Below are 24,679 nucleotides of genomic sequence, written 5' to 3'. Positions count from 1 at the left end.
CAATAATGGCTTTGGCAGACAGGAGGGACAACAATGGAAAAAAGAGTTTGTCTATTCGATGTCTATCTATACATCTTAAAAATACAGCTGGAGATCATTTTACCTCCACCTGCTGCTACCTGTTGCTCCTCAGCTGTCTCCCTTTGCAGCTATCTGCATTTGGATCATATCTGTACTGCTAGGAAGAGGAAAAAATTGATAAACAAGAATAATAATAATAATAAAAAAGAATAGCAATGCGTAGACTATGACTGTGAACAGTTATCCGCATTAAAATAAGACTAGGACTTTTTCATGAATACACGACTTTATCCAGCTGCATGAAAACCATCAAACCAAGAAGATCACATTATTAAACCGGTTCTTCCACGACGTCAAACCTCACGTACGCGTTTACGTGGTATCCTGATTGTAATCGCTCGGTAAACTGTTGCATTCAAGTGCAAGTGGGAATCTGATCAGACACGATCTCGATCTGGTGGTAGAAATATCTCTGTATAACTTCGGATGATTCAGTACACGCATTTTCTTTTTAAATTAATGTCCTGGCTATCACGGCAATGAAGTTAGTTAAGATAATATCACAGGTGCATGTGGGAAATCTGTGATTTAAGATTTAAGACATCATGATGATTGAGGTTAGGTTAGGAATTTTCCATCATTTATAAAAGGCTTTATCTGTCACACGTATTTAACCTATACATTTAACATGATACCCTGACACGTTTTCATTTCTCCTGTTTGACTGGAGCATTTGAAACTAGAAGAATTTGAGCACCAGTGAAGGCAGCTTTTCCTTTTCAAGAAACTTGTGAAATTAGGTCCCAATATTTTTGTAAAGTCATAAAAAAAAAATCATATTGTTTCGTCCTTATGACAATACAGAAAGCGAAATATTATACTGTAGACCTTTTCAGCTTAACTAATGAAAACCTGACCAACATCTGTCCATAGAAAAGCTTTTAAGTTAAAATGTCAACTTACTTTTGCTTAGGTGGACCTCATTTTGGCTAAAATAAGAGAAACTAAATTGATTTCAAATGACTTTCAATAACAAACAATTAAAATGTATTTGAAGTGAATTATCAGCCTCTCACTGTCTGCATAATTATAGCTGTGATGAAAAAAGAAAACAAATATGTTCAAACTGTAAACGTGTCAAGGGGAGTCGGTATTTTTATCTGTAAGTTTCCGAGAAGGCCCTGAAGGCAGCACGTCAAACACATACCCTCCCCTCCCCTGCCTGAAGCTCCGCTATCTTTAGCACTGTAAGGATTACGGTGCGCAGTGTGTGTGTGACTGCACTTCGGTGCGACGTGCTCGGCTTATCGCTGTGGGCTCATTGCGCTGAAGCTCTCCTGCATCAGAGAACAAAAACCTTAAAAAAGAAGAAGAAGAAGAAGAAGTGATGGGGGAATGACAACAAACCCCGTCCCCGTCTGCGGTTCAACGTCCCCGAAAAGACCCAAGGATGCTGCTGTTCTCCAGCCCGAGGTGCGGGCGCAGGCGCCGGGCCTCGCTGCTGCTGCCGCTGCTCTCCGCGGTCCTCCTCTGTGTCATCCCCGTCAGCGCTAGACTGCCAGGTAAATCCCCAACGGGACACCTTAACATCCGTGGCCTGAGCTTGTTTTCAGCTGTAGCGCGACTGTCTGTCGCTCCAATTAACGCTACTAGGACGTGTCACCAAAGAGCTTTTGTTATTAACGCGGGGAAGAGATGTGCAACTATACAAGTGTGATTTGTTCACACTTTAATTGTTGGTTATGGTGTTCGTTTGGTTGTGTATGTGTCTTGCTGCTGAGGGCAGGTTAAGCAAGTGCGTGTGAATCTGAATGAGTGACAAGAGCACAATGGAAAGACAAAGGCCAAAAATTCAAATTTCCTTCCTTGTCAGGTTACTCAGGCTGTTCTGTGCTGACAATTGCACCTTTGTTAATGTCACAATAACCCTATAAAATGTAAGACAAATGAAGTGATGTGTAAACCAAGTGGGCAATTTTTAAGTATGTGGGAACTACCAGGCTGCAGGTTTATATGTGAGTGTGTGTGTCTAATGTTTTACCACACAGAGATGGTTGCTGTTAATATGTGCAGGGGCGATAATCTGCTTCTCAGCCATTAATGCAGAAAACCCGTGGGAGAACCAACAGCTGGATTCATGTAATCTTTATCTTTTATTAAAGGCATGCACCCATCAACACACACACATGCACACACACACTATACTCAACATTGACTGCCTCTATTGACCCAAACCAGTATGAATTTGTTGATGTTAATGTATATTTTTTAGATTTCTATAAGAATGAATGTGTAAAAAGAAGAAGCCTGTTTTCAATTTAAAGTGGTTGTTCAAGGCGTGTGCTCTGATGTGCTTTGTGACAAATGAAATGTGCGTAGTGTTTACATTTGAAGCTTGTATTGCATGTGCAGTGTGAATGGACTTTGACTGATGTACGACGGCTTGGAGAAATGAAAGCTTTAAACGAAATGCAGTACAAATTCTTGGTTTTCAGTCACAGCAGAAAGGGATGCTGTGATACATCGGTACTAACAGTAATCGTGATATTCATGGAATTTCTGGAATTACTGTCAATAATCCAGTGCCAATGGCTATTTGATTGACATCCCAAGAAAGATGGAATTGCACCTTAATGATGACTGCCACAAAAAAGGACCAATAACAGTAGCCAGGTTGTTTCTGCCACTCTGTGGCTACTTCTGAGTAATTTCTAGCAAAAGACTAATATTGTTACAAGTCAAGACAGGATTTTGGGTATAAGAAAATGCAGCTGAGTACAATAGTAAGCTTTAGAACACTGTGTTGATTCATCTACGTGTAAATCATAGTTTACTTAACAGATTTGTAGCAGCCAGTGGTTCATTTGTGTTGCCCCGTGTCCTGTTAGGTCTCATTTCTTTGAAAAGTTTACTTTTTTAATGCCACTGAATTAATGGAATACACATTGCAATATACTGATTCACAACCCTGTATCATTATACGTGTCAACAGATTCTTGCCGATAACATGCCCCATAGTAATGTGAATATATCCAATTCTTTATATTCCTGGAATAGATGTAAATTATGTAAATAAGCAGTAAACCCTTGCAGACTTCACTGACATCCCCTGGGCTCCAAATGGTGTGAATTTGCTCTGTCTTGTGCTTTCTTGGTAGCCAAGGCCATTTGAGAAACTGCTGCTTGAATGTCAAAAATTTAAAGAAGTGGTCGCTGAATATGTTGAGACCAGTTCTTTACTTTCTTTAGGATGGAATATTTTTTTAAATTCTCAGGTTTCTATTGAGCTATAAGATTAGGTTTGGTTGCTCTTTCAGTGATAGTTTATACGCTTACTAGCTTCCCTTGAAAGACATGTGTTTGACATCAGAAAGCTAAAACTGTGAAGCAAAATGATCTTTCTTGTGCATGAAGAGAAGACTTATGGAAAGCGGACTTAACATTTTGATGACGGGAAAGGCCAAAGCCGTCGCTGTTGTTGCGGAGAAATGCCCTTAAAAGACTGTAGACGTAGAGACTGGGAATGGGCCAATGTAATCAGGTGGTTTATTCAGGAGGCACTGACACATCATCATCGTGCTTAAGTAAGCCATAGAGCTTTCACTGAACACTGGGGTTTTTTGGGATGGAAGTAATCCAAAACCTCAATTTAACCAACTGATAACATAAAGTATGTCTATCCTGGTGGCCAAGATACAGAATAAATTTAGCACGCAGAGGTTGTTGTGTAATTCAGGCTCAGGGGTGTGTACTATATTAGCAACGCCAGGAGAGTCACCTTTTTTCACTCGGAAAAAAAAAAAGCTTTGTTTGTCTAATTTTAGCATTTCATATTAGAAGCATCATCTCCACTTCTCAATATTCAGAATGAGTCTGGTCATTATTGTGCTGCCACACTTAAATGCCAAGTTTGTCATTCATTAAACCCACATAGAGTTGGAGTGATTAGTATTCAGAAAGCCTCTGCCTCCGGCTGTTTCTGCCACTAGGATTAGGATCTATATCTTCGCTGTCACACGCGCTCTCCTTTAAACACGCACAGCAACAATACTCATCTGTTGTCTTTTGATTTAAAAAAACAAAACAAAACACAGGACATTAAACAACTCTCACTGGGTTAATATACACTGTCTGGTATCACTGTATATTCTTACGAGGTAAAGCTTACATACAGTATGTTCACATGTGGATACGGTTAAAGACCTGCTATGTGTGTAAAGACATTTGTGTTTTCCTTTGGGTTTAAAAACAAAACTGCTCTTTTAGAAATGACATAACTGAAGCGGTCTATCACCTGTACAGTCAGTGACACTGCTGAGCAGACACGAGCTCAAAAAATCTGTCTGGAATGAGGAACAAGACAAGTGGATTAACTAGGGCTTGCAAGGGGATTTCTGTTCAAAACAGTAAGGAAATAGTAGTTATTTTAGGCTACTCAGCATCTGCTGAGCAAAATGACCAAATTCATACACCGATTTGCACAGATACCGTGATTTATTTATTTATTTATTTTAATTGGAGTCTTTATGAACTCTGTTTCTAAGACAAAATGCAGATCAGAGATAAGAAAGTGCTCGTTCTGGTTTCATATGAACCTGTTATGTGGTTTGTGCAGTCATTGGTGGGATTAGATGTCACTCGGTAGAGAAAGGGAAAATTATTGAAATTACACAGTGGCCAGGAAACACTTACCAATAATATTGATCTATCTCACTGAGGTCTTTGTCTGGAAAAATAAGTGACCAGCCAAGGTTTTGCTGCAGTGGCTTCGTTAAAGCTCCCACTCCCCCTCGTATTTGAGAGCATTCTGTGGACTAGCAGACCTCTCTGGGAAATTAAAGGGCCAAAATTAACTTACAGAGCATCTAGAGCTATCTTTTCAAGAAATGAAGGACTCTGTGTGCTTGTTTCTTTCTTTTTCTCAACATCCATTCATTCACTCTTGTTAGTGGAAAATGATTCTATGTTTCTTTACCTTCTTTTAAATGTACAAAGATGCCTTTTCTCTGCCCTTTGTCTATGGTTAGATTAGTTTAGAATTATCCTCTTAGACTTTCCCAGCGAGGACATATTGTTTTAGATTGTTTTATCTCTCACAGCTTTCTCCCAGCTCTCTGCTGACGAGACTAGCGCCACATATGGAGTTGTTTATTTTATCTGTTTATTATTTTCTTATCCTGTTCTCATTGTCTTTTCTATAAAAAGTGCCAAGCCTCTGTTCACGACGTGAGTTGTTCTTTGCAGCTCACCCGTGCGCACGTTAAAGCATAAAAAGTAACCTTGTCTCATTGTGTCTTTATTTCTCCTGGGTTTTTTACAGAGTTTTCCCCCAACAACTCTGCTCCAGTTCACTCCAGTGCAGTCCAGTTTGGTCCTAACATATAAGCTAAAAGCCTTTTACTACAGTCAGATGAACTTTTGAACAACCAAGACACAGCTGCACGGAGCCCCAGATGTTACGTTGACAATTTTTACTCGAAAGCATCGTCTTAATATGTGGGAGCTGCAGTGACCTCAGTGCTTTCCCCCTAACCAGATGATCATTTTCAGTGATATCTCGGTGTGACATCCCCCCAAGTCGGCTGTGTATTTTGCTGACTCATTTCACTCGCGCTGTAAGCCACAATTAGCTAATTTCAAACACACACACGTTTGATCAAACCCGAGTCAGCAGAATTTTACCTTCAATTAGTTTCTCTGCACTTCTTTCTTTTGATTACTGCTGTGTAGTAAAAGGTGAAAATTCAGAGCACCAAATTTTCTCTGTCAGCAGGTTTGCATTTGCGTGTAGCCACATCCTTAACAAGAATGTCTGCATCGGTTTAGCCTGATTTTAAATACAACTACTAGCAATACCTCATGCATGGGTTTCACTGCACTCTTTCCGTTGTGCATATAGTTAGAAGGAATGCCTGTCTCTATTGATCGATATTATTTACACTAGTCAATCTAATATATAATATTTTATAAGACTCACTAAATGAATATCGTAGGATGGATATTTGAAATATTGTACTGCAACAACTGATCGTGCCAGGAGCAAACAAACAAGATGACCATGAAAAATAAAATGGGGGGAAAAATGACAAAATAAAGGAGCTTTCATTTGCTGCCTGCACACCGCCATTGTTTTAATCACTTTAACCTCTGTTCTGTTCGCTGTGGGATGTGCTGCTTTGCTTCACTCTAATGATAATGACATAGTAATTGTCTCCCGTGTAATGGGTTAGACTCATCATTGTCTAAAATGACAGAAGTTACTGGAACAGAAATATAAATGGCAGACTGTGATAAGCCAGACGAGGTATGGGCCTGATTGGCAGTAGTATAAAACAAAACCTTGTTCGACCTCATTTTTCCATCATGTAAAAAAAATAAATAAAAAAATGTAATTTGCCTTAAGCTACCAGTGTATTTCCTGCCTCTGTCTTTTGAGCACGACTGCCTGTGTTTCTGCATGTCTGTTTGAGCTTTTGCTCGCATGACTAGCAGGTGTAAATCATGCCCCATTTTCCACCCTAATTTTAGGTGAGTCATCGTACCAGATCACCGAGGGAAACTAACACCTACGCTACTGAAAATGATAATGTAGACAGTTTTCACAACCTCAGCCATTTATAGCCACTTACAGCTCTATATTTTGGCTTCAGGGTTTTTGGCATGGTTTTCTGAGAAATGAGGCAAGTGGGTTGGGGATTACAGAACAGTTAATATGTCCACTTTTTCTGTCTCTGCGATAAATAAAGCTGACTCTGAAACCTATATGTTGCTGCCACTTGACAAACTGCCTCTATGTCCAATCAGAAGTGGTTTTAAATAATAGAATAGAATAGAATAGCTTTTATTGTCACTGTTACAAGAACAATGAAAGGCTGTTTGGCATTTCTCCATGTGTGTGAAGTACACAATAGCATAAGTATTTACACAATCACAGACAAATTTACATTTACAGTTATACATACACCTGCAAACATACGGATACACCCATACAAACATACATATGTGTGTATATATACATGTATGCATGCGTACATACATACACACACATATTTCCACATACACGCTTACATATATATATATATATATACATACATGCCATCTGAGGAGCAGGTGCAGTGTGATCAGTGATATTTCACATTGAGTAGGGGGGTGCTGTTGCAACTATACTAAATAAGGTTATAATAAATACAGTTTAAAGAGGTAGGGATGTTGGTTGCTTTGAAGTATAAATAGAAATCTGGTTTATATATGAGGTGTAATGTCCATGAGTGTTGGCAGTACAGTTATCCTCCAATCAGGGTGGAGGTAGGGCATGTTTGACGGCCTGTGGGTAAAAACTTCTGTTGAGTCTGTTTTTCTTTGACCTTATAATCATTTAACTGCAGAAAAGGGAAATTATCCCAGCTGTATAAAATGTCCTAATGTGTTTGGGTTTTTTTTCTAGCTAATTTCTTTATATTTTGCGAAGAAAATGGAAAGTAGGTGTTTGGATTTGTTGAGATGTGCATGCATAAATGGAAATGCAGTAGATAAGGCAAAGACCAAATTTGTAGAATTCTGACAAGCTAGAAAGTCAATATTTGAAATGCCCAACTTTATCATCCAAAGTTCTTCCTTGGATGTTGGCTGGCTTTTGTTCTGTTCTCTCTTAGCATGATTTTCCCATTTCACTTCCTTCAGAATGAGGTTTTGACAGCCATCCTTGTTCTGAGGCTCTTTATAATGACTTGACCAGCATATTGGCTCGTGTTACATTATTCTGCTGTAATCCACTTCCATGGTAGCGTACATTAGCAGGTCTTTTTCCAGCAGATGCCAGGGAAAACAAACCACTACAAACATGTTGTTGGCATTTGTTAGAGCATAGTGGATAAACAGAATTCCAAAAAGCCGCATATGCAAGCATAAAAACACTCAAATCGAGTCAAATTTACTATCCATGGGGACTATATCAAGTGAGGAGCTGTGCACAGACCTCTTTAATGTTTTCACTTGATTTGGACTGTTGGGCTGCTTCCTGTCTGCTATCAAAGGGTCAGGAAATGAACACAATGGGAGTGTATGGTCCTCCTGGCATACCCATTTCCTGCTTCCTCTAACTCGCTTACATTCACACACATGGCTGTGTGGTTTATTTTACTGTATTTGTAGAACAGCTTAAATGTGTACACAGTAATGTGACAAAAGTTAGAGAAAAAAAAAATCAAAGATTTTTTGTGTGCATGTGTCTTAGTGTTGGTCTGGGAGTGTAGGTGTGTACCAGGCTGTGTGAGAATGCCTCTGCTTGCCTCTCATTTCTTGCTGGCAAAGCTGCTGCTTAGCACACAGCCTGGCAACAGCAGCAGCAGATGGTTAGTAAAGTCATTTTTCACTTGTTCCAAGGACTTCTGAGTCCCTGAGTTGCATAATGTTTTTTTTTTTCACACCTCCTCTGTCTTAGCTGAGACTAAACGTCCTTATCTAGTGCAGAAAATCTGCTTTTTCAAATGTGTATCTATATTATTAATGTGTATCCATTCTCCATCTCTTGTTCTGTCTTGTTTTATATTCCTCTTCCTTTGTCATCTTAACTGAGCTTCCTAATTAGCATCAACACTGTGTGGACGCAAGGCCACCTCTTTGCCTGTTTGACGTTCACTTCGATGACTCCTTTTGTCACAGCCGCAAACAGATTTGAGCAGCTTGGTCATACGATTGTCATGTTGTTGAGCATCTTTGTTTGTTCATTTATGGTGGCCTTGACAGCTCAGAACATACGCGAGGAAAACCGATGCCTGTAGACTGAACAGAAGCAAATTGGGACACATCTCTGCTGATTTAATAACATATGTTCAGCATTAGGCAAATACGGTACACTTCAACTAATGCCCACTGCATGTATTTACTTAGCTATTTCTCATAATGCAGTGGATTAAGCACTCAGGGCCATGTTGTTCAGGTGTGTTTAGAAAAGTATCATCATATGTATTTGCGGTTTGGCTTTCTGGAGAACCAAAGGCCTACTACTGCAGCTTAATTATTGTATAAACCTTTTTAATATGCTAGAAAATGGTAATGCATGCAGTTTCTGTTTGACTGCTGCACCTCTCACCATCATTTTCGCTCCGTTGTCAGCCTCACACATTCATGAGCACGGAGAGTGGGTTTGTGTATGTATGGCTGCTTGTGCGTGAGGTGAATAATTTTCCTCGCTCATGTGACTGCAGTAGGTTTCAGCACATTAACTTCCCACATGATGAATAACAGATGAAGTGCTGAAATTCTAGCAGTCTTATTATAATCAGGATGCTAAAAATAAAGAAAAAAAATCCCGATCCCTAACTTTGACAGGAATGAAATTGTTCTTATCTTTTGTTGACATTTGTAAAATTTATATGACAAACAAATGAAGAATTGTCTTGTGTAATTTTGTTTGAACATTACAGGGATGTGAGCTTTTTTTAATGGTTATAGTGTTTCATATGCTAAGGCCAGTATAAGTAATTTCTGTTACTCAATGTTTCTGTTACAAATGTTTAGTTTACACTATGGGTTTTTTGTACCCATGGCTCTGTATGATGTCATGAGAGCACATATCCTTATATGGTCAACTCTGGTCCACACAAGCCCCTGCTAACTGGCGTTTGGACTAAAAGTGGAAGAAATCTGACATAAAGAGAAAAAGGACAAGGAGCTAAAATGACTTGTCAAGGAGCCAGTGTAAGATAAATAAGGATAATTTTGAAAGTAAATCATGCAAAGCTACTCTACTAGAGTCCAAGAAACAAATTTGAAGCTTAAAACTTGACTCCTTAAAAAACCCCAGAGACTCTGGAGTGACTCAGTAGAAATCGTAACCTCTTTCACTTCATCATCAGTATTTACTGCACGATGGAGGCAAAAATTACATTTTTCTTTAAGTCTAAAGGTATAAAATCATCATCATCATCATCATCATCATCATCATCATTTCTTAAGTTGCCTGATAATGATTTGTGCCACATGGTGATGACTGTGGTTTGCTTTTATTTATTTTATTGCCGCAAGCAGCTATAACATTTCTGAGCATATGGCAGAATTTTAGAGCACTGCTGTCCTGTGCTGTTACATTGAGAACCACAGCATTAGGCTTCATCCACTGGCAACCAAAGCACCTCGGGACCAAAGTAGTGGACTGATTAACTCACATTTACAGATGAGAACAGCTTATTTGATCTGTGACATGAGTGCATTCATCAACACCTAATCTGGGCCTAAATGGCTTGTGATCAAAGAGGTGTTAAATAAATAAACAATTGGTGGAGGGAAAAAAGAAAACTGACTGATGATTGTTGGGAGAGAGAATGAGAGAGGACAGATAAGCTTGAAAGGCTGTTTAGAAGAGGAATGCATTCTTAAACCGAAACTGGCTCTGTGCTTGTCTTTGGGAGTAAGAATAGGAGCTACCAGTGTTGTTTTCACATGGAGAAAAAAAAAGAAAGTCGATCTAAATTTTGGCGAATTCTGAATTAAGTGCATTTGCATGGTCTTACAGCAAACACATACCCAGCAATGAGCTGTACTCAGTCAGTTAAGTAAGTTTTTGCAGTTGCATAAAAGGACAAGGACAGAGTAAGCTCTTTCTAGTGATGCTTTTTTCCCTGTAAGGTTATAGATTGAAGGAAGTGGAAAGAAGCAACAGAGAGAACTTCTAATCTTGTAATTAGAAATGAGGGGAATTTGGTGCATGAGCATGCTACACTCACAGTGCTGTGGAATAACTAAGCAGGTGGTGAAAGATGGAGGTGACAGCGCTGCTGCTTTTCAGTGCAAACTGGAGAGAACAGAGTGTGACTTTGAATCGAGGATGCTCAGGGAGATTTCTACCTGCGTGCTACTCTAAAGCAAATCATAATTAAATATTTGCTTTTCCCACTAATAGATGATTAATAAACCATTTTCTTTTTGTCAGCCACCAATGGTTCACAAAAATAAGCCCATGGTTTCCATTATCTCCAGATATTGTCTGTCAAACAGTGTTCTCAGATTACACATTCGCCCTTCACTCGCAGGCCAGGCCAGTCAGTGACATAAGAAGATGTGGATGTGTGCCCATCTGCCGATTGCAAAGTCGTGGCAGTGTGTAACCTTGTCAAATGTGTTATGTGTATGTGCTGCTGTTGAGAGTGTCAGATTTTCATTGAGTAAAGACTTTCACTGTAAGTCTGTTTAAAAAAAAAAAAAAAAAAAAAAAAAAAAAAAAGTTTATTATTCAAAGAATGAATCATCTAATTCACCTACAATCTTTTAAATCACTTCATAAATTTTGCCTTGAAAATGTGATGAATTTAACAAAGATGGACCAAAAAAACGTTTGGGTTATATCCACATGACGAGAAGAAATGAATTGAACAGATCAGCAGTACCAGTTTGGAAATGAGCGGCAAACAAAAAATTGCAAGTTTGTGATCTCGCTTTTACGCCAATGGTTTTCTGAGTGTTTTTATGGTGGTAAACAAGTTTAACTTTATATGTCATATTTAACTTCTTAAATATTTGATGTTTTGTGATGTTTTTGGTAATCAAATTTTATTTTCAGATACAAATTTGGGTTACAGCTGTTAAGAAAACAAGATAATCAAGATGAAATTTTCTTTAAGTGCACTCTTTTCCTTTCTTCCGTACATTATGAGTACAGCATATCCCTTCCTCCACAGCAGGGATTTCAAACTGATTTTACGTAATGGGCCGCATGTAGCTCACTTTGATCTTAAGTGGGCCACTCAAACTCCCTATTTTGTCAGCGCACTTTCAACAGTATGTGCCAGTTTTTCCACATGATTAAGAAATGCTCCTGCAGTAAATGAAAGGCCCCTGAGCCTAATGTTTGACACCCCTGCTCTACAATGCTGCACCTTCACCCTTTTCCTAGGAGCCTAAACTCAGTCCCTGCTGTGGCAGCCTCACTAGCTTGAGCCAAGTTTTTACAGTAGTCGTATATTACACTGTATACTTGACCAGCCCTGACCTGTTATTCTTTGGAAATACTGGAGTCTCCTCGTGTTCATTAAGCCGGCACCACTGCCCGCTGTGCTGTTCACCTTTAGCTGTGCAGCACTGCTGGGCTCATTATCCACTCTGATAACATACCAGAGCTCCACTTGCCCTCTGCCACCAACACACCTGCTGTGGTTCTGTGACCCACTCCCTCTTTTGTGTGTCTGTCATGCTGTTTGTGTATATATCCAGATGCAGCTCTGTGAAACCGGCAGTAATCAGGTCAAGTGATTAACCAGATATCGACGGCCAAACAGGTGGGGCTCACCGCGTTATAAAATCCAGATAGCTATAAAAAGTGTGGCTCTCTTACTGACAATATTAAACCTAAGAGGTTACATTGAACTCTTAAAACAATTTTCCAAATCTCTGTGAAGCTGTGATGTAACTCTGACATCAACAGACACTGTGTTCCACAGCAGGTCTTTTATTTCTAAACAGAGACACTAATAAAAGGACTGACAGTAATGGTGAAGCATTTCTTATTCGTTCAACGTGAAGAGCGCTATTTCACCGCCACGTTAAAAGCATCGTTTCTGCATCACATCAGTGTGACTGCGGTGCTGATGAGACTTATTTTCACTCCTCTCATGCAGCCCACGGGTGTCGCTCAGTCTGTGCTAAACAGGGGCGCGACTCCTGCAAGCGTGGTTCTTCAGATTGTGGTCCCTGCCGATCTCCTCTGCAGGAGAGTGAGGAAGGACGCTGCGTGCGTTATGGTATGTGGGGGGGAAAAAAGATAAGCGTGCTCTCACACGGCTCTGCACTTACTATGCTCACAAACTCCTCAGTTCCTGTGAGGACATTACAGCTCAAACTAGCACTTGATTTTAAAGACTTAACTAAGACAGAAGTAATGTGGTGTTGTTAGATATTATCCACCACACGATAATCTCACGAGTCTTTTTCTTCTACTGAACAACTGTAATTTTGTTTGGTTATCTTCAAACATTTCCAACCTTTTTTTTTTTAAGCACTAGGAAGTAAAACTGTTGAAATAAACTGTGTGAGCGTCTTTAATTCATTAAGCCTGTCAGCATGTTTTTCAACTGTGGGAAAAACTGGAGCACCAGGATAAAACCAGTGCACGGGATGGAAATGATCAGCTAGTTTAAAAACGTATATAATTTTTACTGACAAAATCATTAATCATTGACGTGAAAGGGCAGCTAATAATTAGGAACATTTGAATTCTGTGACTGTTTGCCATGCACGTCACTCTCCAGTCTTTGGATTCGCAGAGTTAAAACTGAGATAAAAAAATATATATATCAGCTTGACAAGAATAAACTGAGAATTTTGGACTAGTTCTTTGTGCATATTGTAATAACACTCTGAAGTTTGGTTACCTGTGTGAGGTTCAAATGGCTTCTCTCTGATAATAAACAGGCAAACGTGCTAATGTCTTATCCTAATGGTGTGATTCTTTGCCAGGGCATCTTATTGTGGTCCTCGCTCACCCCCCTCTTCTTCCTCCAATGCCTCTGGCAACTATGGCGTAGGCTGATTCTCTCTGTATTGTAATCCGTCCCTGCCCCTGCTACATCTAACACGCACACACACGTGCAGTGCCCTCCGCACTGGCGGCCTTAATCACTCAGATGACATGCCTTTCTCTCTCTCTGTCTCTGTTAACCTTCATCTCCATCACTGAATCCAATATCTCTCAGTGAAAGAGCCAAGCTGCAGAAATAAATGCTATTTTTCAGATTTTCATGACGTGGCATTACACTGCTGACACGCACTCCACGTTTCACAACAGACGTTGGACAGAGAAAAGGCAGCATCTTGTGTTCAGGAGCGTGAACGTTTGCGTGTTTGAACCGTGTGTGTGTTTATGTCAGCTGGTGGGCCACATGTGGCTTTTTAAGGATTAATAATTTATATAGATTTGCAGCAGGAGAGGATCCAGTGCGAACTTGGCTCAAATTATTCTCAGCAGCATCAGAGAGCGAGGTAAACAAGAGGGGGAGATAAGTGTCAGCGGATAAAAGGTCACATCATGCAGAAGGAGAGAGGATTATTAACTGTCCGCTGGGATGATAAGATGCAATCGGTTAGTATAGTTACTTTAATGTTGGGTGGCATTTCTGCTTTTGTGTCTCTGTGATGTTTACGTATGTGCTGCTGTGAATCTAGTACATCATAGGTCTCTAAGCTTCCTAAAGTGGTTACATAAACCACTTTAGGAATACACTGCAGAATACACTGATCCACATGAGTCTCTCTCTCATTTTCACATTCAAATACACATGCCCTCAAACACACACAAAAGGAACTGTAACAGATTCATTCATACAGTCTGTAGGTTTTTGGTGTATTTTCTTTGCACGGGGCTGTGGCTACCTCTGCTATATTACGTCCTGCATATTGCACTTCTGAGGTCATTCCTATTGTTCCAACTAAAGGAGTGATTACCTACATTTTTAGATCAAAATTCTGTTGTGTGACTGTTCGCCTCTATGGTGACAGTCGACTGTCGAGTTTCTACTGTTCAAAGTTATTTGTAAGCAAGCACTGGAAGTGGAGCAAGCGAGGCAAGCAGCACTTTTTTATTGTTTATTGTTGGGCCAGCCTGTGTTTGACATAGAGGTGTGCACTGCCATTTGTCAACACACAGTATGACTGAAAGCTGTGTCACCTGATTGCATGCTTGCTGTGAAACCGTATATGCTAAAGGCACAGCAATCGCTTTCTTCAGGAGTTTTTTTTTTTTTTGCCTTTTATATCTACATGGAACTATGTGAGACTGCCCCCCCCCCCCCCCCCGGTTAGGTACACATGCTCATACTGACTTGTATAATGCAACATAAAACCAAGCCATCAATAACAAAAAGGCCATGACATGCTGACAGTTGAAAATATCCTGCAGCCATATACTTTTGTAAGATGAGGCGAGAAAAATTGTAACCCGAATTTCCATTATTTCAGTTTGTTTACAAATGGGCTCGTTTTTTGTTGTTGTTGTTGTTGTTTTTCTTTTCTGTGACTCGATGAAATGTTAACAAGGCACACTGTATTAAAAATAAGAAAAAATATGATCACCATCTGAAATTCAGTTTAATTCCGTTTTGTTTATGTATAAAGCGCCAAATTAAAGCAACAGCTCACCTTAAGGTGCTTTAAATTCTAAGGTAAGACCCTACAATAATACAGAGAAATCCCTTTGAGCATGCATTTTGCTATAAGGAGAAGGAAAAGGTTCCTTTTAACAGGAAGAAACCTCTGGCAGACCCAGGCTCAGGGAGGGACAGCAATCAGCCGCGACTGGCTTGAGGTGAGGGGAGGAAGACGGGACAAAAGAGACATTGTGGAGGAGAGCATAGATTCATAAGAGCTAATGATTAAATGCAGCGTGGTGTGTAAAAACATAGTGAGCTAGTTAGATGCTCTTTTTTTGTCAATGTTATTCGTATACAGATTTATCATAGTTAATCAATCCCGCCATTTATACCACTCCTGCTGTTCTACTTTTGTAAAACTTAAAGTAAAATAACTCCCATGTAACATGTTTTACAGCCTGTAAATCATCAATGATGTGTATGATGCTCAACACTAAGTGGTCAAAAAGTACTGGGTCACCTTGGCGTTACTTCTACTCTGATTCCTGAATGCTTCCACTTTGCATTAATCCGACTTACAGCGGATTGTGGAATACCTAGGAAGGTATTCCACAAAATTGACTTCTTGCAGTAGCAGTAGCATACTAATACAGTACCACACTTGAATCACTGAGCTCTGTTGAATGACCCATTCTTTTGCAGATGTTTGTAAAGGCAGACTGCATGGCTAGGTGGGACTGTGGCCCAGTACTTTGTACATGTAGTGAATGTACCAGAGAAAGAAGCATGACTCATTTTATCAGTTTACGTGATTAATTTTTATCAGTTTTACCATCAGAACATTTGCCCTCAGCAAATATTACAGCTGTTGTTTTTTGTTATTTTTGTTGTTTTTTTTGACATTTGAAAATCAGGAAACAGAAGTTGATAGAAATCAAATAAATTTGGCTCTGTTGTCTATTATATACCTGAAATTAAATTTTTATTTTTACAGCTACTGTTGCTATGCTGGGTTTGCTGCTTTGTGTAGTTATTTTACATAACAGTATCAGTATGAATATTTGCAGATTTTAATAACTGACTGACCTCTAAAAATCGCCTTTCTAAGACTTGATCAGAGAAAAGATCAGCGCATTCTGCGTGATTTATTGCCAGCTTCTTAGACTTTTATTTTCTCTTTATATTAGTAGGCGTTGTCATTTTGTGTAAGTATGCATGGAAAAACAGGTGCGGCTCTTTATTTGTGATAGAAATTCTGCTGGTTAGGTTTCACACTGACCTAAAAGCGTGCACTCAGCTGCGACTAACTTTTATAGCAGGTGGATAATGGCTCGGTGCTACAATTATAAAGTACACAGGAACCAACTTGAGAGATGAAGTGGCAGAATGGCATTTTAACTACGCACCAGTCCCTCCACACACCACCTTATAAAGTAAATACAAGATTCTGATTAAACTGTGACCTTTTTTTGGTTTCTTTCCTCTGGCTTAATTGTCTTCTTGACCTTTTTTCCAAACCCACAGAAAAGAGCATGTACTGATCTCAGAGCCATGACCAGCACTGTTTAGTCACAGATCTTTAGAAAATCTGAGAATATTTTCAACTGTTAGTTTTACTCCTGGCTCAGAATTAAACATTTGGGAGTGAATGTAAGTGTGAGCCACCTCCAGATAGTAAAGGCAGTAAGTGTGTCTATTATGATTGATGATTATGAAGACCAGTTTAAAAAAAAAAAAGAAAAAAAGGTCAGGTTAAAAATAATATTACAATGCTGGCAGGTTTCTCCTTGTTTTTTGGCTTAAATTTCTTGAGGTCGCGCCAAAAAAAAAAAAAAAAAAAAAAGTACTGTGCTGCAAAAACCCTGAATTGACGCTTAGTCTCCATCTTGTCTACCGCCATTAATTCAACTACACACTAGGTGGCAGCAGGACACACCGATTATACATTAACAGGCCAGAGCTCAGTTACTTCTTGTCCTGCTGCTTCTAAGCATGCTGACATAAAACTAGGTTTAATCGCTTTATAGCTTGTAATTTATAAAGGAGCAGTGATATAGTCAATATAAATATTTACTTTTTTGAGAGCTTCTTCCTCGTTTTGTTTTGTTCCGTTTTTGGTCTGAAAACATGTAATTGTGTCATAGTATTTTTGACATTTCTGTAGAATTAATCAAGAACCTGCAAACGAGGCGACTAATCCGATAAGTCAGTCATTTACGGAAAGGAGGAAGTAAGTGTGCATGTCTGTGTGTACATGTGTGATTTTCTTGGGTGGGAGGAAGAAATGTGAATGGTTTTTAAGTGGGAAAAGAAAAGAGCACATGTGTGTGTGACCCATATTGCCCTTTGAGATGTTTAATGTTTGTTTGTTGTACCCAACTGCCCCCTGGGTGTTCGCAAGAGGTTATGGGTCATTATCAGGCCGGTGGCGAAACTCTCTTTCAGAAGGAGAGGTGTCCATACTTGGTGAGTGACAATCCACCCACATTTTACAGTCACCACTTTTGTTGGGTGAATGATCAACCTTAGCCTCGGTGGGATGCTGAGGGATTTTTCTAAATATAATACTTTTATTTATTTATTTACTTTTTTTTTTTACATATCAGCTGCAGATTTTTTAGTAACACCACACATTTGTGACACCACCAGCCAGGCTCTACTTACTCTTGTGTGTTTCACTAGAATTTAAACCCACATCTCCATACGCTCCTGCCGACCACAGAGGCACAGTTGGTGCTCTTATCCACCTGCAGGGTACAGATGGTACATCCCGCCTCCACAGACACCTGCTATGGAGTGCACTAAATAGCCAATGGTGTATGTGTGTGTTTGTGTGTGTGTGGTAGTGTTTTTGTGGTGGTGTGTGTGATTGGAGGGGCGAGGGGGGGTGACACAGTAACAAAGCACTCAGTGAAAGTGCTGGCATGTCATATCACACGCATTAGCTTGGCCAGATGGCCAGCCTTCTGGAGGGAAAGTGACACTGTAATCATTAATGTAGTGCTGGCGTAATAACGCATTCGTTTAGTTGGATTGAGTGGTGCTCTCCGTGCCTTTTTTTTTCTCCTTGGGAGTTTTTAAAATGCACGCTGTGCTAAATATTTGTTCAGGATGTTGATTGTGTGAGGGGTTGACTGAGAAAAGTAACCTGTGCTGAAAAATAGAATGGGTATTCTTCAAGGATCAGACAGGATGAATGGATAAAAAAGGCTCTTCATTGTCATCATTGACACAACCTTTAAAAATCAGAATCTCTCAAACGCTTTGAGTGATTCATTAATTTTCTCTTAAAATACTATTAAGTATTAAATCTTTCACAGTAAAGATTTTAGGAAAGAGTATTCTACTTAATGTGTCTTTTTATTTGTATTTCATTATATTTCTGTTCTGATCCTGAGAAATATGTATTGATTGTAGTCATTTATCTCTATAATGTTGTAGTTTTATGTAATTGAATACTGTAAAACATTTTTGTGTATTTAAACACTCAACTAGGAAAAAAGTTGTAAATTGAAATTGGCTGTAATTTAAAGAGCATCATCTCTATCAAATAAATTTTATTTATAACAAGAATCTCATGGGAATAATGCTGAATGGTGATATAATGTATTATCGTTCATGTAGTTAGATTTAATTCTTTTGATTCTTTATTTTACTCGAGGCTTCTTGTCTCACTAGGATTATATGCAAACAGCAATAATATCAAATTATAGCATTTGATATATAGCAGATAAGTGTTACAGGGGGAAACAACTCTTTGATTATCACCATTAGCAGTGAGCTGTGGGGTCTATTGTGAAGGCAGCAACTGGATCCCAGTGAAGCCAGGGTTTGGCTGTTTGCTCCTGCCCCCCTGCGGTGCTTCCTCCTGTGGCCACACACACGCTCTCGGCCCCGGTCGCCCTGGAGCCTTTGGCTGTCCTGCAAGAATGTGACTCATTGTCTGGCCTAAAGGGCTGTTAACAACAGTTTAGCATTGTGTCCTTTTTAATCAGTCCCCCGGAGAAAAGAAGGCACGAGCATGCTCACTGTTTGTCACTTGAGAGTCAAAACACATGCAAATCTATGCATACATTCCTCAACCATATGCAAACGCTCCGTGCTTGTCCCTCCCCTGGTTACAACAATAGTCACCTGTCACCTTCAGTCACTAAACTGGATTAACTTTAAAGTTGTGTTTCTGAGACCTTTCGGAAAAGAGATGACAAAAACAAAGAGAGAAGAAATCCAAATAGTCAGTCGGTTGGAGGAGAGGAAGCCTTGATGCAAGTAACGTTCTGCAAAACTTGAAAACGCAATGATGTGCAAGTCTCATACACCCAGATTTTATTCACAATAGAACATAGAAGACGTGTAAAATGTACATTAACACGTCTCTACAATAAGATGGGAAAGGACCACTGTCTAGCAAACTCTCTGACACAACAGTGTGTAAACATCTGGGAACTGAGAAGACCAGCTGGACAAAGAGAGTAATGTTGTCCTAATTGTGTCGTATGAGATTCTAGCTGCTGTTTTTCATTTCATTATATAGTATATAGTTGAACTGTCACATTGCTTCACACTGCCAGACTGCAACTGCTCTTTATGTACACTCTTTGTTGCTCATATATTGTGTTGCTAACATTGTTGTGCTTGAGAGACACCATTGATCAGAACCAAATCCTTGTATGTGTTTGCGCATATACTTGGCCAATAAATTATTCAGCCCCAGACTCAACAAAGTATTGACTCAAGGGGCTGAATAATTACGCACACCCCACTCTTCAGTTATTTATTTGTAAAAAATGTTTGGAATCATGTATGATTTTCGTTCCACTTCTCACGTGTACACCACTTTGTGTTGGTCTTTCACGTGGAATTCCAATAAAATTGATTCATGTTTGTGGCTGTAATGTGACAAAATGTGGGAAAATTCAAGGGGGCCGAATACTTTTGCAAGCCACTGTAAAATTAGTCTGTGGTTACTATCCAATTTGTATGCTATATGAATGAGTTCATTGTTAAAGGCTTTGGCTTTCACTGCGATTGTTACTGCTTTTTATAATCGGTGGTTTAATTCATTAATTCTCTCAGTAAAACGTCTGAATCTTTTCTCATCTTTAGATAAGATTAAAGCCTATGACCTGGATGAAGAAATTGACTTCCTTCACTCCATCATTGAGAGACAGGAAGTGTTGGAGATGAAGCAACAAACAACAAGAAAGCAATCCAAACATCCAGGTAAGAAAAATGCAGCAGAATCGTATAGAAGTGGTAATCACACATTATTCTCCATTTGAGACAGAGGCTTGAGTATTATTGTTTTTTTGGTTTTTTTAAAGCTCATAGAGTGTTTTGTGTCCCATTGAAGTGTTTCTTTTATTATGTTATGCTACATGTTACATTTCAGCTGTCTGATTATTGCATAACAGTCATCTGTGAAGCACTTTGACTGATCAGATAATGCTTTTCCTTCCTTTTACTTGTAACCTGTGATTGTGACTCTGTTGCTGTTTTTGCTTCCTACTCTCTCTTTCCAGTCGCCATTATTTCCGGAACAGATAGAAAAAACAGCAAGACGGATGCCTCCAAACACAAAAAGAAGATACAGGGAATAATGTTAAGTGAAAGCCTGAATATCTCCACTGCAGCTCCATCTTCTAATGCAGCAACACCACAACCCTGGACCGCTGATGTGGAGGGCCGCGCTGGGCCTATACCTGTGCCAGCACCCATGGCAGACACCGTAATTATTAGTGAGTATAAATTCATGTACTCAGTACACAACAGTGCCAAGGGGCCTGATGTTTGCAGCGAGAGGCTTCAAGAGGCTTCTCTGTGTACCCACAAAGGGAAAAAAACACTTTTTCTCTGTTAGCAGGAAATTCAGGTTTCTGGTGCAACATTAGGGTGTAACCAGATAAAAAATTGGGCCTTGTCTTATTTCTTATCAAGCCGTTTTGTTGCCTCCTAGCTCTAAGTTTGCCTTAGAAGATCTTATCACTGTTGTCAATGTTGCGCATCATTTTGATGTCCAATTATACTGAGCGAATTAGCTAACAGGTAATTAAATTAGCCATCATAAATGCCTAGCACAGTGGTTATCAGTTTCTCACTCACTTACTTGTTATTTGCCCCTAACAGGCTCTGTTCCCCTCTGTTTACCTCTTTCTTTGTATCAATTTGCAGTTATCATCTCTGTGTGTGTGGTGGTGGGAACGGTGGCAGTGATCCTGGCTACTGTCTGCTACATCAAGTAAGTGTGAATACCGAAAATCTGAAGTAATGCAAGAGAAAGCTGCTGAATAAAGTTTACCAGAATATGAAATTCTCATTTGAAATGAAGTGAGTGCAACACAAAGCCAAATCTAGTGTGTTTGCAACAATACAGCAGTTAGTTAATTTATATTTTTAAAAAAAAGTCATTTATTTTACATTTTGAAGTCAAAAAGAACTAATAGTTTACACAGTTACATGCAGTATAATCTATGAAATGTTTAGTCCTGTTTGGTTTTATGCATTTAATAACTTAAAGTTATAAAGACACATGCTGTGCAAGAACATTCAGAAACTCTTTGACGTGGCCGTGAGATCAGAACCTGCTTAAATCTGCTGTCACCATAACCTACCATAAGCTCTGAGGTTGTGTTTAAGATTGTTTTTAAGTGGAAAACCCCCTCAAGTATTAAAAGAAGCTGATGATGCCCACAGGTTTCAAAAAGAATCACATCTTGCCGAGAAGGTAGACTACCCTGCTTTTGGAGGGGCGGGTGTATCTGCCAGTGGTACTTCGGTAAGCGCCCATCTCTAGCTTTGCCTAACGGGTATTATTAGTTCTGTTTCTCACTTCTTCTTCTGCTTTAACCACAAGGTTTGTGAGCTGAGGCTTCTGTCTTCAAATGTGTGATCCACACTTCCTGCTTTTGTTTGCTCCACAGATGGGAGATAAGACTCTGGCCCAAAGTGCTCAAATGTTTCACTATCAACATCAAAAACAGCAGATGCTCTCAATGGGAAAGTAAATTATTTGCTATTTTGTCTTTCTCTCTTTTTGCAACACCTTTGTGCCTTTTTATAGACTTTAAACCACATCCTTTCCCTGTGCCCTTTGACCCCATCACCTCCACATTAACTCAAGTGTCGATTCGTTTTTTTAGTCACAAGCCAGAACAGAAAGTCAGTGAAACTGAGGGCACATCAGATGAGGAAGAGGTGGGAGGTGACTTCACAGTATACGAGTGTCCCGGACTTGCACCAGTGAGTAAACGCACGCATAAAGTCGCGCATACACATATTTACAGCACTGATCATTCCTAATGTTTTATGACTGGCTGCTCATTTTCTGCGCTCTCTCAACAGACTGGAGAGATGGAGGTGAAGAACCCTCTGTTTGATGATTCAGCTGTACCTTATCAGGGGAATGCAAAATGAATGCTGAGCACTTTACAGTGTGCGCGCACACACACACACACACACACACACACACACACACACACACACACACACACACACACACACACACACACACACACACACACAGGCATACAAGCCATTTTTCTGGAAGATGCCTCGCAATTTCACACTGCATGCATCGAAATGAAGGATTCTGGTAGAAGATGATGTGATAAAACTGACTTTTTCCTGTTCACCCTTTACTCTATCTCCCCCAGCACGGCTTTTAATACTACAAATGTGTGGTGGTTTCCTTGTTAATTTATTTCTGTGTCTGTTTCGAAGCCACTTTGTCTTTTAATGTAAGTTTGCATACCCCGCTAGGTGTTTGTCCTACCTAAATGTCAAACTCTAAGTTAAGATTTCTTCCTCAACCTTTGTTATTTTCCTAAAATTCTGCAGCTGTTTCCAAAGAATATGATACTATAGCTAAAAAGTGTACCATGCAGATACAAATAAATAAGCTGAAAACGTTCTAACAGTCGACAGCCTGAACAGATACCCAGGAAAAACTCCCTAACAAAACACAAGGTTTAACATTAAAAATATTAGTGTTGTTGAGTTTGTTTGTTTTTTTGTTTTGTTTTGTTTTTGTTTTTTATCCACATAAGCTGCACATGAAGATTTTTAAGACTATAGATATATTGAATAGAAATGAAAATGAAGTACTCAGTGATGTATTTTGCATGGTTTGATTGTATAGTGTTTGAAACATGGCAATGCTGCAATGAATTTTCTGCCTCCTGTATGTATGTATGCATCCTATTGCTGCAGGACAAATGTACAGTAAAAGTGACTTCCAAGCACTTGAATGAAATTTTGGAGACAGGCTGTTGTGATAGACGTGTAGGTGGTAATAATCTCTGTCTTGTATCGTCTTTCTTGCCTCTTAGCAGTCCCAAGTTAACCTCATGCTGCAAATTGTACATACAAAGAGTGATAGTGTTCACTTTTTATAGATATTTGTACATGCAGACTAACTACTGGAATTAAAACTTTTTACCACATGCAACATGGACGTTGTTTAGCCTTTTATTTCTGTGGATAACATTTGGTAATGTGCAGAAATTTGTGCCACCCCTCAGTAATTTGCTTCCATAGACCTGGACTTTATTGCATTCTTTCTGAAGACATTTCTGACCATTTTCAGAGGAATGATGAATAATTGAAGCATCAGTCTACACATAACAGAGAACTTAGGAAAACAAAACATTTTAAATAGTCTATTTAGAGACTTTATTATTAGACCCCTGCCCCTAAAACACTTTTTTTTTTACCATTTCTTTACTTAAATTTCCAGAAAATGATCAACAGCAATGCAGTGTGACAGGCATAAAATAGCATTTTAGCCCCAATTAGGTGATTCCGAAAGAGTTTTTAGCACGTACTTGGCACATATGTGCATGGTGTGCAGTGTTTCCTTAAATAATTTGAAGAAATTGGACAAATGAAGGAATAGATGACATTCTCAATTAGTTTTGACAGTTTTCATTGAAAGAAAATGGCAGATGTAATGGGAGACTGCAAGCTGGGGAAAGCTTCGGTGAGGACTGCCAGCAGTTCCTGGGCCAGGAAGAGGCCCAGGTACTAATGAGGGCTGTGAGAACTTGTGTCAGGTCTAAAAAAAGCTATGTACAGCAGATGAACAGAATTTAAAAATCCTTAAAGAGGAAAAAATCCTGACACAGGATCTGAGAGGTGCCTCTCCTGATGATATCAGGAGACGGTGAGTGTCTACATCCATCTGTGAAACGTGGAGACTCTATCATGGTTTGGGTCTGCGGGGCTGATCAGACTTAGAATTACATGGTGCATGGATCAATCTAGAAAGCATCTGATTAGGAATACTCTCATTTTTCAGCGCAACAGTGATCCCAAACACACCACTTGAGTTGTGAATGTCCTTCAGGAAGCCTGGAGAACTATTCCTGAAGTCTCTTTAAAGAAATTATAAGAACATTTCCCTAAAAGAGTTCAGGCTGTGTTGAACAATGAAGGTGTTCATACCAAATGTGTGTCCGAGGTGGTAATCTGCAGCACGGGGGCACCACAGGGCACGGTTCTCCCACCTTTCCTGTTCAGCCTTTACACTTCAGACTTCTGTTATAATTCGGACGACTGCCATCTAAAGAAGTTCTCAGATGATA

General features: G+C 39.4%; 1 protein-coding gene across 1 annotated transcript; it reads left to right on the top strand.

Moving 5' to 3' along the window:
- Positions 1 to 1,263: 1,263 nt before the first annotated feature.
- npdc1a (neural proliferation, differentiation and control, 1a) lies at positions 1,264 to 22,619 on the top strand. The gene is made up of 8 exons (XM_080876444.1): positions 1,264 to 1,583; positions 20,205 to 20,321; positions 20,621 to 20,836; positions 21,270 to 21,336; positions 21,792 to 21,873; positions 22,019 to 22,098; positions 22,238 to 22,337; positions 22,440 to 22,619. Exons 1-8 carry the CDS (start codon positions 1,472 to 1,474, stop codon positions 22,509 to 22,511), a joined length of 846 nt encoding a protein of 281 aa, XP_080732570.1. The 5' UTR covers positions 1,264 to 1,471; the 3' UTR covers positions 22,512 to 22,619.
- Positions 22,620 to 24,679: the final 2,060 nt, after the last annotated feature.

Source organism: Rhamphochromis sp. 'chilingali' (genome assembly GCF_963969265.1).
Source record: "Rhamphochromis sp. 'chilingali' genome assembly, chromosome: 2".
In the NCBI taxonomy this organism is placed as follows: Eukaryota; Metazoa; Chordata; class Actinopteri; order Cichliformes; family Cichlidae; genus Rhamphochromis; species Rhamphochromis sp. 'chilingali'.
Note: the sequence above shows the minus strand (reverse complement) of the source record. Positions and strands in the feature narration are given on the sequence as shown.